The 19,462-nt window shown below is 34.7% G+C and overlaps 1 protein-coding gene across 2 annotated transcripts in view; it reads left to right on the top strand.

The window, feature by feature from the left end:
* Positions 1–19,462, top strand: part of ITFG1 (integrin alpha FG-GAP repeat containing 1) — a 292,249-nt gene that overhangs the window by 181,675 nt on the left and 91,112 nt on the right. For both annotated transcript variants that reach the window (XM_069456742.1, XM_069456741.1), the window contains exons 11-12: positions 16,758–16,908; positions 18,416–18,524. In XM_069456742.1, the coding sequence (XP_069312843.1) occupies positions 16,758–16,908; positions 18,416–18,524 (260 nt within the window). The remainder of the gene's footprint in view (positions 1–16,757; positions 16,909–18,415; positions 18,525–19,462) is intronic.

Raw genomic sequence — 19,462 nt, forward strand, 5'->3', positions numbered from 1 at the left:
ACTGTAAGATATGTTTCTCATACTTCTGGGTTATTTTGTTTTGTTTTATTTTTAAATCTTTGCCTGCCCCTGAGGACATTACAAAAGGTAGAATCTTCAGCCTATTGACTTTTTCTTTCTGTGTAACTTCCCTCAGCTATTACATTCAAATTTACAGTACAAGCTCTCTTGGCTTCTGGGTTAATGACTCCTAGAACCTTCCCTTATACCTTGGCTTCTCTGCCATGTGGTTTTCCAGCCATCTCCTCAAACTTACCTTGTCTAAAACCAAACATGATGATACATCCCCTTCTCTTTAAATCCAGTGTTTCCTAATTTTCCTGATTATCATAGGGTGTCATGGCACCAGTCATTTTAGCCTAGAAAAGTTAAATTACATTTGACTCTCTTCCACCAAGCAGGCACAATCTTCTTTTATAATGTGATTTTCAGGCTTCTCTTCTTTTCCATTTTTTGCTGCTACCTCCTTAATTCAAATCACTTCTTTTTACCTTGAATTATTTTAACAATATCCTCATTGATTTCTCTTTCTCTATTTGATACCTTCTTCATTTCAATCCTGAATGTTCCCTCTGGATCTTGCTGCATCAATTATCCCCTCCACTCTGTCTTAAAAACCTTCTCTTTCCACTCTCTTTTTCCCTAGTCTTTATTTAAATATGTAAAAGTCTCTCCCAACTTAAAAAAAAATGGGGAGGTGAGGGGACTCTGAATTTACCTCTGTTAAATTAACTAAATTTTGCCTGAGGCTGCCTCCGTAACTTGAGTCCCTACATAACAAACATCAATCTTAGTACATAAGCAAACTGAAAGCCCTAATTTAGTAGTATCCTTTTGTAAGAACTAGGCGAGTCTCAGTCAATCACAGCAGCCATACTTCAGCCAATCACAGACTGAAAACTGAGCAGACTATGCCCATACAAGGCAAATGTCCACCTGTAACCAATCAAACTATTGCTGTACCTCACTTCCATTTCTTTCTATAAATGTTGCCTGCCCAAGTTGTGGAGCAGAGCTCTCTGAACCACCACTGATTCCCAGGGCTGCCCAATTTGTGAATCGTTCTGTGCTTAACTAAACTCTATCAAATTTAATTCATCTAAAGTTTTTCTTTTAACGCCTCAAATTTACCCTTAACCTGCCACAGTCATGCTTCAGCCAGCTTCACTCTACCTGAGATCTAATTCAATCCCAGTGACTTCTGATTGACAAATCCAGTTGACACTTCGTAGTCTTTCTGTTGCCAGATTCTTGTCTACATTGAGCTGTGGATGACTTACTCCTGAAACTTGTGGTTCTCTGTGTCCTCTCTACCTGTTCCTACTGTCTCTTCTGAGGACTTTTCATCTTGGCCACCTTAAACAGTGATGTTTCTAGGGTTCCATTCTTAGCCTTTTGTTCTCACTCTGCATGTTCTTTATCCACTTTGGCTATTTTAATTACCAGTTATAGGCCGGGCGCGGTGGCTCACGCCTGTAATCCTAGCACTCTGGGAGGCCGAGGTGGGCGGATCGTTTGAGCTCAGGAGTTCGAGACCAGCCTGAGCAAGAGCGAGACCCCACCTCTACTAAAAATAGAAAGAAATTATATGGACAGCTAAAAATATATATAGAAAAAATTAGCCGGGCATGGTGGCGCATGCCTGTAGTCCCAGCTACTCGGGAGGCTGAGACAGGAGGATCGCTTGAGCTCAGGAGTTTGAGGTTGCTGTGAGCTAGGCTGACGCCACGGCACTCACTCTAGCCTGGGCAACAGAGTGAGACTCTGTCTCAAAAAAAAAAAAATAATAATAATTACCAGTTATAAGCTTAGGACTTTTAAATCCCTGTACCTGTGCCTAATACTTGTATACAGGTCTCCTCAACTTCCGATGGGGCTAAGTGCTGATAAATCCATCATAGGTGGAAAATGTAATCAATTGAAAATGCATTTAATATCCCAATAAAACCATCATAAAGTTGAAAAATTGTAAGTCAAACCATCATAAGTCGTGGACTGTCTGTACATAACTGCCTGATGGCCTGTGCCCCTGGATGTTCCAGCCCTGGTATCCCAAACCCAAAATATCTTTTCTCCCTAAACCTATTCTTGGTACACTGTTTATCTTAGAAATGTGGAAGTTATCATCCGACAAACAAATAAAATGACCATAACATTTCATTTTATATAATAAACACAATTTCAATACCTAGAAAGAATATGTTGTAGTGACCACCAAATTAGCCAATATAAGGAACAGCTTTCAATAAAGATAAATTAAAACATGACAAAATATTTTCTAACCACTTACTTGATAAGAACTTTCAGCATTCACAGTCTTACATCCCAGTAGGTTTTCCCTTTTGATTGACCTTGTTCTACAAAAGATAATAGCTCCCTTCCTTCTTTCATTCGGGAAACATTTACTGTCTGCCCTCTGAATCACTTATTAACCGTCTTGGGAATAACTGTGTTGCTTCTGACCACAACTCAGGTGAACTTTGTTCTGTATATCAGGTTAATCACTTTATGTGAATATTTCTAATTGTCACTAGTCTGTATTACAAAATACATCAATGGATTTTAGTTTTTCAGAGTAAAACGTTTATATTAGCTTAGCTGAGCATTCCACATTTACCAATAGCTGGCAGCCTGGGTTTCAGAGCAGCAGTTCAAAATAAAATTGTTTCATTTTTAAAGAAAATTCCTCACAGGTTTGTGTGTTTCTTCTTAATTTGTTTTTCTTCCCCATGTAGAGCTGCCTTTCTGAAGGTTTATACAGTAAGATAGGCATATCCCCAGACTAAAGCTCTTTTCTTTATATGTGAGCCTTGGCTGATAATGAAATTGGGGAATTAAGAGGAAGACAGTTAAGAACAATCTAGAAGAACAGAACTCACTGGATACAGAAAAGACTAAAGTGGACACACAAGCTCTAAAGGCAGCCAAGAAGAAAATCAAACTTCAAGTTAAATGATCCGTCTGCCACCTCTCTTAATGAGAAATAAGACAGATGTTCACAGCAAATTAACAACCTAGAGTAACCTAAACTTTGTCAAGTAATAGTATATTGAGAAACAACATCAACTTTACGGCCTTCGAGGAGAAATTAAAACCAGCACCAAAAGACTGCAGACTAGACAGATAAATATTGGCCTATTCAGATAAGTGACATTTGATATGTGCATTTTACGTGTGATTAAACATTCCCTTTTTTTTTATGGGTTAAAATTTTTGGCAATTCTTTTTTTATTAACAGCTTTTTTTTTTTTTTTTTTTTTTTAAGAGACAGAGTTTTGCTCTGTTGCCTGGGCTAGAGTGCTGTGGCATCAGCCTAACTCACAGCAACCTCAAACTCCTGGGCTCAAGCGATCCTCCTGCCTCAGCCTCCTGAGTAGCTGGGACTGCAGGTGTATGCCACCACACCCAGCTAATTTTTTGGTTTGTTTGTTTCAGTTGTCCTGCTAATTTCTTTCTATTTTTAGTAGAGACAATCTCGCTCTTGCTGAGGCTGGTCACGAACTCCTGGCCTCAAGCAATCCTCTTGCCTCGGCCTTAGAAAGTACTAAGACTACAGGCATGAGCCACCACGCCCAGCCTTCATTTCTTTCTCTTGTCAAATAATATTGCATTGTATGGATATACAACACTTTATTAAATATCAGTTGATGGACACTTAGGTTGTTTCCACTTTGTGGCTGTTATGAATAATACTGCTATTACCATTCATATACAAGTTTTTGTGTGGATGTGTTTTCATTTCTCTTGAGATATACCTAGGAGTAGAATATCCTTTAGGAATGGAACTCTTATTTTTGTTTAGTAACTGTTTAAGGAGCTACCAGACTGTTTTCCAAAGCAGCTGTAGCATTTTACATTACCATCCTCATTGTACACGGGTTCTGATTTTTCTATATCCTCACTAGCATTTGTTACCTGTCTTTTTTATTATAGCCATCTAGTAGGTGTGAAGCATTATGTCATTGTATTTATTTCTATTTTTATTTTGTATTATTATGAGTACATAATAGTTGTATATCTTTATAGAGCACATGTGATGTTTTGATGTAGGCAAACAATTTGAATTAATCAAATGGGGTAACTGAGGTGTCCATCACCTCAGGCATTTAACATTTCTTTGTGTTAGGAACATTCTAATTCCACCCTTTTAGTTATTTTAAAGTATACCCTAACATATTGTTGATTGTAGTCATTTTGTTGTGCCATCAAATATTGTTCATCCTATCTAACTATATGACTGTATTGTTGCACCCATTAACCACCCCCACTTTATCCCTCCCTCCCCACTACCCTTCCCATTCTCTGCTAACTGTCATTCTTCTCTGTGTCTCCATGAGATCAATCATTTTTAATATTTGGCTCCCACATATGAATGAGGACATGCAAGATTTATCTTTCTGTGCTTGGCTTCTTTGACTTAATATAATGCTTGCCAGTTCCACCCATGTTGTTGCAAATGGCAGGATTTCATTCTTTTTTGTGTCTATATAATATTCCATGATGTATATGTACCACTATTTCTTTATCCATTTATCCATTGATGGATACTTAGGTTGATTTCATATCTTGGCTATTGTGAATAGTGCTACAATAAACATGGGAGTACAGATATCTTTTCGATATACTACTGAATTCCCATCCTTTGATATATGCCCAGCAATGGGATTGCTGGGTCATATGATAGTTCTAGTTTTAATTTTTTGAGGAACCTCCATACTGTTCTCCATAGTGGTTGGACTAATTTACATTCCCACCAGCAGTGTACGAGGGTTCCCCTTTCTCCACATCCTCACCAACATTGATTATTACCTGTCTTTTTGATAAAAGCCATTTTAACTGGGGTAAGATTGTAGTTTTGATTTGCATTTTTCTGATAACTAATGAGGTTGAGAATTTTTTCATATGTCTATTAGCCATTTGTATGTCTTCTTTAGAGAAATGTCTATTCAGATTCTTTGCCCATTTTTTAATCGGATTATTTTATTTTTTTCTATTGAGTTGTTGGAGTTCTTTATGTATTCTAGATACTAATTCCTTATCAGATGGGTGGTTTGCAAATACTTTCTCCCATTCTGTGGGTTTTCTCTTCACTTTGTTCATTGTTTCCTTGCTGTGCAGAAATTTTTTAGCTTGATATGATCCCATTTGTCCAGTATTGCTTTTGTTGCCTGTGCTTTGGGAGTATTACTCAAGAAATCATTGCCCAGACCAGTATCCTGAAGTGTTTCCCCAGTGTTTTCTTTTAGTAGTTTCATAGTTTCAGGTCTTAGATTTAAGTTTTTAATCCATTTTTATTTGATTTTTGTATATGGTGAGAGACAAGGGTCTAGTTTCATTCTTCTGCATATAGATACTCAGTTTTCCCAGCACCATCTATTGAAGAGACCGTTGTTTCCCCACCATATGTTCTGGGCAACTTTGTCAAAGATAAGTTCTTTATAGATGTGTGGATTTATTTCTCAGTTCTCTATTCTGTTGCATTGGTCTATGTGTCTGTTTTTATGCCACTACCATGCTGTTTTGATTATTATATAGCTCTGTAGTATGAATTGAAGTCAGGTAATGTGATTCCTTCAGTTTTATTCTTTTTGCTCAGGGTGGCTTTGGTTCTTCTGGATCTTTTGTGGTTCCATGTAAATTTTAGGATTATTTTTTCTATGTGAAGAATGTCATTGGTATTTTGATAGGGATTGCATTGAATCTGTAGATTGCTTTGGGTAGTATGAACATTTTAACAATATTGATTCTTCCAATCCGTGAGCATGGAATATCTTTCCATTTTTTTTGTGTCACCTTCAACTTCTTTCATCAATGCTTTATAGTTTTCATTATAGAGATCTTTCACATTTTTGCTTAAGTTTATTCCTAGGTATTTTATTTTATTTGTTGCTATCACAAATGGGATTACTTTCTTGGTTTCTTTTTCAGATTTTTTACTATTGGCATATGGAAATGCTACTGATTTTTGTACGTTGATTTTGTATCCTGCAACTTCCCTGAATTTGGAAAGTTGATTAGAATCCATTCTAATATTAGTAGTTTTTGAGTGAAATCTTTAGGTTTCTCTAGATATAAGATCATATCATCTTTAAACAAGAATAATTTGACTTCTTTCTTTCTAATTTGGAGGCCTTTTGTTCCTTTCTCTTGTCTAATTGTTCTAGCTAGAACTTCCAGTGTTGTGTTGAAAAACAGTGATGAAAGTGGGCATCCTTTTCTTGTTCTAGATCTTAGAAGAAAGGCTTTCAGTTTTTTTCCATTCAGTATACTTGCTGTGAGTCTGTCATATATGACTTTTATTGTATTAAATTCCACCTATACACGTTTTTTTAAGAGATTTTATCATGAAGCGATGTTGAATTTTATTGAATGCTTTTTCAGCATCAACTGAAATGATCATATGTTTTTTGTCCTTCATTCTTTTGATATGATGTATTACATTGATTGATTTGCATGTGTTGAACCATCCTTGCATGCCTGAGATGAATCCGACTTGATCATGTTGAATAATATTTTTGATGCGTTGTTGAATTCGGTTTCCTAGTATTTTGTTGAGGGTGTTTGCCTCTGTATCCATCCGAATATCTCATTGTATTTTTGATGGTTAATGACATTGAGCTTGTATATCTTCATTGGAAAACCATGTATTCAGATCCTTTGCCCATTTTTAAAATGGGTTGTTTTTTTGTTATTGACTTGTAAGAATTCTTTATGTATTCTAGATATAAGTCTCATATCAAATATATGATTTCAAAATTTTTCTCCCATTCGATGGGTAGTCTTTTAACTTTCTTGATATTAACAGTATCTTTTGAAGCACAAATGGTTTGCATTTCAGTGATGTCAGATTTATTTTTGTATTCTTTTTTTTTCCAGACAGTGTCACTCTGTCACCCCAGGTTAGAGTGCAGTGGCATCATCATAGCTCACTGAACCTCAAACTCCAGGGCTCAAGTGATCTTCCTACCTCAGCCTCCCAAGTAGCTGGGACTACAGGCACACACCACCATGCCCAGCTAATATTTTCTATTGTTAATAGAGATAGGGTCTCGTTCTTACTCAGGCTGATCTCAGACTACTGAGCTCAAGCAATACCCCACATCGGCCTCCCAGAGTGCTAGGATTACAGGCATGAGCCATTGCACCCAGCCTATCTTCTCTTTTGTTACTTGTGCTTTGGATTTTTTTATCATAAAGTGTCCCATGTATTTTTAATAGCTGAATTAAGGTTTAATTGACATAGAGTAGACTGCATATCTTTAAAGTGTGTAATTTGATATGTTTTAGTATATATGCATACACCTATTAAAAATGTCACCACAATCAAGATAATGAATACATCCATCATCCACAAAGTTTTCTCTTAATATTTTGTCATCGACTCTTTCCCTATCCCACGTGTAACTGCTAATCTGCTTCCTACCACTATGGATTAGATTGCATTTTCTAATATTTTATATAAATGAAATATATAATATATACTCTTATGTCTGGGTTCTCTCACTCAGTATAATTATATTGAGATTCATCCATGTTTATAAATGTGTCATAGTTCATTGCTTATTATTAGTGGGCAGTAGTCCATTTTATGGATATGTCACAATTTGCTTATTATATACATTTACATATTGATGAACATTTAGATTTTTATCAGTTCTGTCCACTACAAATCGTCTGCTATAAATGGTCATGTAAAAGTCACTGTCTGGGCATATGCTTTCATTTGTCTTGGGTAAATACCAAGGAATGGAATAGCTGGGTCTCTAGGAAGGTAAATGTTTAACTTTTTAAGAAAATGCCAGCTGGGCCCCATGGTTTATGCCTGTAGTCCTAGCACTTCAGGAAGTGAAGGCAGGATTGGTTGAGGCCAGGAGTTCAAGACCACCTGGACAGCATAGGAAAACCTCATCTCTACAGAAAAATAAAAAATCAATTAGTGGGGCATGGTGGCGTGTGCCTGTAGTCCCAGCTACTTGGGAGGCTGAAGTGGTAGGATTGCTTGAGCCCAGGAGTTTAAGGTTGCAGTGAGCTATGGATCATGGCACTGCACTCCAGCTTGGGCAACAGAGCAAGACCCTGTCTTTTAAAAAAATAAAAAAGAAAGAAAATGCCAAACAGTTCCAGTTGCTCCATTATTATATCCAACATTGGTGTTGTCAGTCTTTTTAATTTTGTCTGTTCTGTTTCTAGTATTTCTGTTTGTAGTTTTAATTTCAATTTCTCTAATAAATGATTGTTGAGCATCTTTTCGTGTGCTTATATGTCTTTTGTAGATATCTTCTTTGCTGAGGTGCCTGTTCAAGTATTTTGCCCATATTTTAATTGGAGTATTTTTTTCTTATTATTGAATGTTGAAAGTTCTTTATATATTCTGAATACGAGACCTTTGTTATTAGATGTTATTTGCACATATTTTCTCTCAGTCTCTAGGTTATCTTTGCATTCCCTAAACATGTCATTCAAAGGGCAGAAGTACTTAATTTTGAAAAAGTACACTATTTCAATGTTTCTGTCATAAATTCTAATTTTAGTGTCATAATTAATGAATTTTTATGTAACTCTGAGTCACAAAGATTTCCTACTATGTTTTACCCTAGAAATTGTATCATTTTATAGGCATTACATTTAGGTCTATGATCCATTTTGAGTTAATATTTGTATATGGTGCAAGGAATGAATACAAGTTCATTTTTTTGTAAATTGTTCCAGCACCATTTTTCCTGCTAAATTGCCCTTGATCTTTGATGAAAATCAACAGACAATATGTGTGGGTGTATTTTCTCACTCTCTCTTCTGTTCCAGTGATTGACTGTATTGATCCAATACTCTGTCTTTGCAGCAGTACCACATTTGTTTGGATTACTGTTATTTAAAATGAGTAGTGAATTCAGATAGCGTAAGTCCTCCAAATTTAATCTTCTTTTCCAAGGTTATTGACTATTCTAGTTTCTTTACATTTTATATAAATTTGGGGGTCAGTTTGTCAATTTCTGCAAAGATATTTAAAACGTCTGCTGAGATTTCTGGGATTGCATTGAATCTATAGATCAATTTGGTGATAATTGACACCTTAACATATATAGCTCTTCTTTTATTTTAGATCTTTAATTTTCTTAGCAGTGTGTTCTATTTTTCATTGTATAGGTCTTCCACATCTCTTGTCAGATTTATAGGTGTGTTTTCTTTTTCTGTTTTGTTTTTTTTTTTTCCCCAGAGACGTAGTCTCACTATATTCACCAGGCTGGTCTCAAACTCCTGGCCTCAGGTGATCCTCCCACCTCAGCACCCCAACTAGCTTGGACTACAAGCATGAGTCACTGTGCCCAACTGATTCTTTTTACTTTTTTAGAGACAGAGTCTCACTATGTTGCACAGGCTAGTCTCAAACTACTGGCCTCAAGTGGTTGGGTAAGCTCAAGCCACTACACCCATCTTCTGTTTTACAGTTTTGATGTTATTATGACTGGTACTTTTTTATTTCAATTTCTGATTGTTCTTGACTTTTGTGTTTGCCATTTAGCTAAGCTTACTTACTAAATCTAGTAATATTTTTATAGATTTCATAGGATTTTCTAAATAAATGGTCAGATAATTTACAAATAAAGATAGTTTCACTTCTTTCTTCCAATCTGGATTCCTTTTTTTTTTTTTTCTTTCTTTCTTTCTTACTACAATGGCTAGAACTTGTAGTACATTGTTGAATAGAGGTGGTGAGAGCAGACATCCTTGCCTTGTAAGAGTAAGGATCTTAGGAGGACAGCATTTAGTCTTCCACCATTACTATGATGTTCACTGTAGGTTTTCTATAGATGCCCTTTATAATGTTGAGAAATTTCCACTATTCCTAATTTCCTGAGAGTTTGGGTCAGAATTGGATGTTGAATTTTGTCAAATGCTTTTTCTGCCTTAAATGAGATGATCATATGTTTTCCTTTTTTAGTTTGTTAAACCAGTGAATTATATTAATTTAATTTTGAATATTAAAGCAACTTTGCATTCCTGCAATAAACTCAACATGATTATGATTTTTGTCTTTTTTATATACCTATAGTCTTCACTTTGCAGTGTACTGTGTTCACTGAAACATGTCTGTTATCAGAACTGTGTCCTTTTTCTGCAAGTTTCACTGGTAATCACAAAGCAGAGATACGGTTCAAAAATGCCCAAGTTTCAAAGACTACTACTTACTGTGCAAAGCAAGATCTAACTATATTATTGAATTTGATTTACTAGAATTTTGTTTAGAAATTTTGCATCTGTCTTCCTGAATAATGTTGGTCTGTAGTTTTCTTGTAATTTCTTTGATTTTGGTGCATAATGCTGGCTTCATAGAATGAATTGAGAAGTATGTCTTCCTCTTCTATTTTCTGAAGAGTTCTGTAGAATTGGTATTATTTCTTTAAATATTTGGTAGAATTCTTCAATGAAGCCATCTGGGTCTGGCGTTTCCTTTTTGGAAAGTGTTAAACTGTGAGTTCAACTTCTTTATGTATTCTTGAGTAAGTTTTGATACTTCTGTCATTTCTAAGGAATTTTGTCCATTTCATCTAACTTGTTAATTGTATTGGCACAAAGTTTTTCATCGCATTCCCTTGTTTTCTTTATCTCTAAAATCTGTAGTGATGTCAACTCTTTCATTCCTGACATTGGTACTTTGTGTCTTTTCTCTTTTTTAGTTTTCAAATGGCCATTTTTGCAGGAGGTTTATCGATTTTATTGTTCTTGGCAAAGAACCAGCTTTAGTTTTCTTTGATTTGTCTCTGTCTTTTTCCTGTTTTCTAATTTATTGATTTCCCTTTATTTCCTTTCTTCTCCTTCACATTTTATTTGCTCTTCTGTTTCTAGTTTCTTACAGAAGAAACTGAGACTTCCATTTTTGATTTTAGACTTTTCTTCTTTCTTAATACAGGGATTTACTGCTATAAATATCTCTCCAAATACTACTTTAGTGGCATACCACATATCTTGATATGGTGTCTTCATTTTCATTAAGTTCAAAGTACTTTCTCATTTTACTTTTTATTCATGGTTTATTTAGTAGTATTTTATTTAATTTCCGAACATTTGGAAATTTTCCAGATATCCAGTTATTGATTTCTAATTTAATTCCATGATGGTCAGAAAACATACTTTATGTGACCTGAATTCTTTTATATATAATGAAGCTTATTTCATGATCCAGAATATGCTCTATCTTGATTAATATTTCCTGTGTACTTCAAAAGATTGTATATTTTGGGATTGTTGGGTTATATTCAGTAAATGTCAATCAGGTCAAATTGGTTAATATTGTTTGAATCTTCTTTATTCTCATTGATTTTATATATTTTTAGTCTATAAGTTATTAAAAGAAGTGTATCGGAATCTTTGACTATAGTTCTGAAATTGTCTGTTTCTCCTTGCAGTTTCCCAATTTTTGTTTTATATAATTTGATGCTGTGTTATTAGATGCATAAACTTTTTGGATTTTTATGTGTCTAGATGAAATGACTTCTTTTTATTATGAAATGACTGTCTTTATTCTGGTATTCTTTGTTCTGGAGTCTACCTTGTCTTTTATTAATATAACCACTCCAGTCTTCTTTTTAATTTGCCTTAGCCTGCTATAAGTTTTTTAACATTTGTAACAGCTTTACTGAGATATAATCACTTACCATACAGTTCACTCATTTAAAGTCTACAATTCAATGGTTTTTAATGTATGCACAGAGTTATTTAACCATCACCTTCAAGTTTAGAACATTTTTATTACCCCAAAATGAAACCAGTACCCATTAGCAGTCACTCCCCATTTGCTCCCGCTCCCCTTAGCCCTAGGCAACTACTCATCTACTTTCTATCACTGTAGATTCACCTATTCTGGACATTTTATATAAATGGAATCATACAATATATAGTCCTTTGTGACTGGCTTCTGTCACTTAGCATGTTTTTAAAGATTCCACTGTGTATAATACATTTCTTTGTATGGCCAAATAATATTCCATTATATAGATATACCACATTTTCTTTATCCATTCATCAGTTGATATTTGGATGGTTTCTACCTTTTGGCCCATATAGATAATGCTACTCTGAACATTTATCCACATGAGTTTTGTGTAGACATATGTTTTCATTTTTCTTGGGGTATACCTAGGAGAGCAATTCTGGGTCAAATGATAACTCTATGTTTAACCTTTTGAGTAACTGCCAGACTGTTTTCCAAAGCTGCCGTACCCTCCCAGCAATGTATGAGTTTCTAATTTCTCCATATTCTCTCCAACACTAGTTACTATCTATCTTTTTTTATTATAGCCATCCTACTGGGTATGAAGTGCTATCTCATTGTGATTTTGATTTGGACTTCTCTGATGGCTAATTTTGTTGAACATGTTTTCTTGTGCATGTTGGCTATTTGTATATCTTCTTGGGAAAATGTCTATTCAGATCCTTAGTTCATTTTTAAAATTGAGTTGTCTTATTGTTGAGTTGTGAGAGTTTTTATATGTATTCTAGATACAGGTCTTTTATCAGCTGTATGATTTGTTCTCCCGTTCTATGAATTGTCTTTTTGCTTTCCTCATGGTGACTTATCATCACTTTTACTTTTTCCTTATTTAAGGTAGATTTAAGGTAGTTTTTTTTAGGCAGTATATAGTTGAGTCTTAGTTTTTTAGTCCATTCCAACAGTCCATGCCTTTTAATTTGTGTGTATAAACTCTTTATGTATCAAGTCAACATTGACATGGTTAAAGTCTACCGTCTCCTTATTTGTTTTCTTTTTTGTTTTTTTCCTCTTTCTGCTTTTATTTGAATTAGTTGAATATTTTTTATGATTCTATTTCATCTTTTTTATTGACTTATTAACTATAAATCTTATTTTGGTGTATGCTTTAGGGTTTATACATCTTTTTTTTTTTTTTTTTTTTTTTTTTTGAGACATAGTCTCACTCTGTTGCCCGGGCTAGAGTGAGTGCCGTGGCGTCAGTCTAGCTCACAGCAACCTCAAACTCCTGGGCTTAAGCGATCCTACCGCCTCAGCCTCCCGAGTAGCTGGGACTACAGGCATGTGCCACCATGCCCGGCTAATTTTTTGTATATATATATTTTAGTTGTCCAGATAATTTCTTTCTATTTTTAGTAGAGACGGGGTCTCACTCTTGCTCAGGCTGGTCTCGAACTCCTGACCTCGAGCGATCCACCCGCCTCGGCCTCCCAGAGTGCTAGGATTACAGGTGTGAGCCACCGCACCCGGCCTATACATCTTTAACTTTATATCTTCAAACAATATTATACCTCTTTACACATAGTTTCAGAATTTTACAAAAGTGTATTTCTGTTTCTCCTACTCTTGGTACAATTTTATCACACATTTTACATCTACTACATTATTAACACCACACCATGTTGGGTTTTGTTTGTTTGATTGTTTTAAAAGTCAATTCTCTCTAAAGAAATTTAAATAATAAGAAAAACCTTTTGTACTTGCCTACATATTTGACACCTTTAATGCTATTTTTTGTGTAAGTCTAGATTGTCATCTGGTGTCATTTTCCATTTGCCTGATGGACTTCATTTATCATTTCTCATAGTGCCATAAAGAAAAATATGGACATAAACAACTACATACATATTAAAAACCCTTTAGTGAAGGATACCATAAATAAAATTTAAAAAATAAAAGACTGGGAAGAAATGTGTACAGAACATCAAAGTAACAATAACAACAATATATAATAATAATAACAGCATTTATTAAATGTGTACAGTGCTATACCAGGCACAATACTAAACACTTTGCCATGCATTTTCTCATTTAATCCTTACAACAGCCATTTGAAGTAATATATTATTATTACTCCCATTTTACAAATAAGAATATGAGAATAACAGATAAGGGGCTAATGTCCCTAACAATCAGAGATCTAAAAACTCAATAAGAAAAAAATTATTAATTGGTAATTTTCAGAAGAAACATAAATACCTGATAAACATAAAAGTAATACTCAGCTTCTCTTATAATCAGGAGAATGAGATCATTTTTAGGCTATTCAACTAGCAAGCTTAAGAAGTGATATTACTGATATTGGCAAGATATGAAAGACACACTCATACGCTATTGGAAATATAGGTTGGTACGTTTCTAGAGGGCCAGTTAGCTTTATCTGTTGACATATAAAATATGCATATCCTTTGGCCAGATGACTATCATCTGGAAATCTTTGTACAAGTTCCCAAATAAAAATAACTTATCCGTATCCGTGTGTGTGTGTGTGTGTGTGTGTGTGTGTAATATGGAGAACAGTTGGTGACAACCTGACCATCAGTGGCATAGCGTTAAGATGAACAATGGCTGAGCTATATGATGGGATAGCCAGTGGAAAGAAAGAGACTGTGAAGAAACAGGCAATTCATTGGAGTAACTAACAGGGGACTTAAGTTGTTACAACTTCTCAATGGGGAATTTTCAATAAAGTCCTCAGTCAAGCTATATTCCTTTCCCCTACTTGTAACTATATTATATAGTAGAAAGAAAATAGTTGCAGAAAAATATGTGTAGCAGCACCCAATCAAATTATTTTTAAGATATATGTACATATTTATATGTGGCCAGAAGGTTTGGAGCAATGCACACCAAAGTAACAATGATTATCCCTGGAAAGGAAGGATTTTGACTTTTTAAATGTTTCTGTTACTTGAATTTTATACTAACTTTTATAATCGTTTTTAAAAAAGAATTTTTTAAAAGATACATTAGTTGTAATTGCCAAGAACACATAGAGAAACTGACTCAAAAGAAGCAAGACCATTTCTTCCCAAAGGTTTCCAAACCAAATGGATCAAGGTTCTTCTCTCCTGGGTTTAAATAGAATTTTATTTTTAAAGGTAAGATTCTAGGTTCTCCCTGTAGAGCTCAGCAGAATTTAAAAGAGCTGAACTTTTATGGACCCTGAATTCCACAATGCAAGACCAGAGAAGCTAGTGAACTCCATTATAATCTTTACAAACTCGTATCAAAAATTAGGAATGATGTTTTAAATTGCAGTAAGGGTTTTGTTATAGGTTGTTGGTGTATATTTGAAATTGTGATCAGAGTTACAATAATGAAATCTGTGCAATAGTTTTGAACAGGGAAATGGAAGCACATACTTGCTCACAAGGTTGACCAATATGATGCATTGATTGTAGAATATTGCAGAAAGGCCGTTTCTGTCACATGTTCTCATGTTTTAATGCAATCTCCTAACAACAAAACAGTGTGTGGTGCATCTCTGTGAAATATCTAGTAAAAATTTTTAGCTAAAAGGTAGGATGGGTAAGTTACTTGAAAAAATATTATAAATTAGAATTTAAAAATTAGTTTTCGGACAGGAGACAAAGAAGAAGTCAGTTATTCTTTCTAGTGGAAGAATACTGTTACATGTTAGGTCTTCGGCAAAGTTTTCCAAGTAAATGTTATGATGTGAGAGATTTTTTTCATTTGTTAAAGAAATGGTCTGTCCTTGCCCATCCCTATCCATATGGAAGAAGAAAAAAAAAAGAAATGGTCTTGTAAACTATTTCTTTTGGAATTTTTTATCTAGAAAAAGAGTTTAAAGCCAATCATATATTTAGTATACATCATGCAAATTGAATATTTTGTACATGGGTTTCCATGCTGCGTTAAACACTTAGAAATTTTCCTTTCTTATAATTAAGTCTTTTTTTCCTTTTCCAAATCACCCAGACCCAAAGTAATATTTTTATATGAAAAAAAGAAATCTGCCTTTATGAATTTATTTAAAAGAATTATTAGAGAAAAATTGAGCAGTAATAGAATTTAAGCCCTATAGTCTGTTACTTTTTATGTGCATAGAGGAAGATGAAGGAATATTTAAATATATTGGAAAAATACCTATAAATAGAAGCCCTTACATAAAATCATACTTTACAAAGGTTGACTCTATATCTAAAGAAAATATTTTTTCCATGGCATTGTGTTGCACTCCATAATAAGAATGATGGTAATATAAACATTTTCACTGAGTACTAACTGGATGCCAGAAATTGTTCTAAGTATTTTCTATTCAGTATTTCATCTTAAGTGTGCTTCTAACACAGTTTACAAATGAGGATCTGAGAGATTAAATAACTCACTCAGGGTCACATAGCTGCTAAATGACAGAGCCAGGATTTGAATCTAGGTAATCGGGCTCCAGAATCTAAGCTCATAACCACTTTGCCTATAAGTAGGATTCAAGAGGGAGGACTTTGTGGCTATGCAAAGTATGATGCTTCTATTATGTGAAAGGTGTAATATCTACCCTACCGCTTATCATGGCAGCTGGAATTCTATCCTTACAGATTCACTGCTTTGGGTTTACAAGACTTGAGAATATCAGGGTTTTCCAGTTAAAATGCATATATTCATAGAGGAGTACTACACATGTAAATGGATAATGACAGTGTCCAGGAAGTCAGTAATGGAGCACAGTGTAGATGACTGTGGAGTAGCAAAGGAGGAAGGAGGGATGGACTTGAAAACTCCATGTAAAAGAAGAGAGGCCAGCAACTAACTAGCCTACAAAATCAGAGGATTTCTGCCAAACATTGAAGGATAACCAACAGTTTTTTTATGACAGTACAATAATCAATAAGATGTGGGGATTTTTTCGTACGCTTTCACTATATACCATTTACCATCTCCTTTGATTCTAGGAAACACACACAGCACAACTGACACTACACCATATGGATATGTTATGTTAACTAAATGCCTTTCCTTTGTCACACAGCAATCAACAGGCCTTTTTGCTGGAGAATGTCCCTTGTAATAATGCAAGCTGTGAGGAGGCACATCGTATGTTTAAAGTCTACTGGGAGCTGACGGACCTAAATCAAATCAAGGATGCTGTGGTTGCCACCTTCTTTGACATTTATGAAGATGTGAGTTCAGAGCTGCCCTGTGTGTTTGGAATTTAATTGCCATCTACTTCCTCTCGCTTTAGCTTCATCCTATTTGCCCAGAAAATGTATACAACAATAACAAAAGCAAATGAGTTGATTAAGGAAAGCTCCTTTTAATGTTAAATGTCAGAGGAGACAAACTCACTGACATTATTGGTTGATCAGTAGAGTCAAATATGAAAACTCCTCCCTTATCTCATTTTTGCTGATTTGGATTAAAGCACTAAAGAATCTTGCTGCAAGACTGGCAAATCTGCATGTTCAGCAGTAAACAACAGCACAGCCAGCAGATAACAGACCCTTGAATCTGCACAGGATCACAGAAGAATGAGTTCAGTACTCACTTTTATCTTTTTGAACTGGAAGTAGCATCTATTTCCACACATTCTTGTGACTTTGGTTGCTAGGTGACCTTGTGAAAGGCTTTCAGGGTTCTGTTTTTCCCCTTTCTAAAGTGAAAAGCCAGTTTTCCACTCAGAAAAATAATAAATTCTGAAAAAAAAAATGTTAAATTCTGGAGTTAATATATCACAGTAAATCCTTGTAAGATAATTTATTTTAAAAAGTTAAATGCCCAATAGGACATTTATGTCTCCATTTACCCCATTTTGGGTTCTGTTTTATTTTGTTTTTTATAAGAGGCTTATTCTCAATTATATGAATTATTCAGGCCCTTGTTTCCCTCTGTTTTCTCCTGCTATCAAATGTCGTGTTAATTTGGTTTTCAATAGCAATTTCCAAGCATGAAAGTAACTGGCAGAAATATCACAAGGAGAAAAATCAAGAGAATTGATTACAAGTCATTTTTTAATTTTTGTACATCAAAACATCATAAATGAAATTTATAATTTTTTAAATCTGGGAAATAAATTTGCTATGAAAGAGTCTGATAATTAATATCCTTTTATATAAAGGGGTTCATACAAAGTGATAAGTCACCAAAAACTCTCTGGAAAAATAGGAAACAGTCATTTTACAGGAAAAACCGAAGTTGCTAACATGTGAAAAAAATATGATAAATGACTAACCTCATGAAAAGAGTCAGAGGAATGTCACTTTAAATTAGCTGACCTTTTTTTCTTCAATAAAATGAGCAAAGCTTCCTCCTTTTTTAGGAAAAACAAATGGTAATGTGCAGTAGTGGCAAGGGCAGATAAAAAGGTACTCTCCCTGATAGTTGGAAAGGATCTGGTAGTCTGTAACATGAGCCTTTAAAAATTCATGCAAATTTGACTGGAAGGAGATATACCAAAATGCTAACAATTACCTCCAGAGACTAAAATTACAGTTTTTCATTTTATTTATATTTTATTATTCAAAGTTATATGCATGTACTATAAATATTTTAATAGTAATTTTATTTTAAAAAGGTTGAATAAATAAGGTTTACATTTACATGATAAATAACATACCATGCATTTTAGTGATCACTTTTTTAATTGGTCTAGTAGCTTGTTCTTACCATTTTTGTTTGTGTTTTTTCCAGGGAATCTTAGATATTGTAGTCCTAAGTAAAGGATATACAAAGAATGATTTTGTCATCCATACACTAAAAAATAACTTTGAAGCAGATGCTTATTTTGTTAAAGTCATTGGTGAGTATTTTAAGTATTAACATTTAATTTTGTTCTCTCTCTCTGTCTCTCTCTCTCTGTCTCTGTCTTTCTGTCTCTTCCTGTTCATATTCCAAAGAGCAAGGACACACTTCTGTCTGATCTACATTCAACCCTCCAAATCAGGAAATCAACTTCAGTACAATGCCATGCTATCTATATACATAGACCTCATTCAGATTTCACCAGCTGTCCCAACAATGACCTTTTTTTTCTTTCTGTTCCAGTATTCTGTCCAGAAATATCTATTGCATTTAATTGCATTTAATTTTCCCATCTTATCAGACTTCTTCAATCTAGATTTTTCTTCAATTCTGTTTTTCATGTTCCTATCAGTTTTAAAGAATGTGGGCTTTACATTATGTGAGGTAACCCTGTTTCCTCATGACACAACTCAGGTCATGAATTCTTTGCAGAAATCCCACTGCAAGGAATCGCAAGATTGATGCTGTGCGCTTCTCAGTCCATCATATCAGGAAGCACATGATGTTGCCTGTCCCACCACCGTGATGTTAGCCTTGCTCACCTGGTCCTGTTGATGATTGCCAAGTCTCTCCACCTTAAACTCACCGTTTTCTCCTTTGTAATTAATATTTTGTGGGGAGGTACTCTGGTATTACTTTAATATGCTTTTCCATATCAAACCTCTACCTTCCACTCTTAGAGTCCATTGACAACTCCTACCTGAATCAACCTTCTGTGTTTATCAAATAGAGATTTTCCATTCCCATTATTCCTTGTACATTTATAAGTTGGCATTCTGCTGTTCATCTTTTACCTCCCTTGCCCTAAGCCTGGAATCAGACATTCTTCAAGGACCCCTGGTTCCTTTTAGTAGAGGATGGTATTTGAAACCCAGTTCTGGATGTTCAGCATGCTTGTCGCTGCTGGGTTGTCATTTCTCCCAGGTTCTCTCAGTG

This window comes from Eulemur rufifrons, chromosome 23, assembly GCF_041146395.1.
Source record: "Eulemur rufifrons isolate Redbay chromosome 23, OSU_ERuf_1, whole genome shotgun sequence".
Classification (NCBI taxonomy): Eukaryota; Metazoa; Chordata; class Mammalia; order Primates; family Lemuridae; genus Eulemur; species Eulemur rufifrons.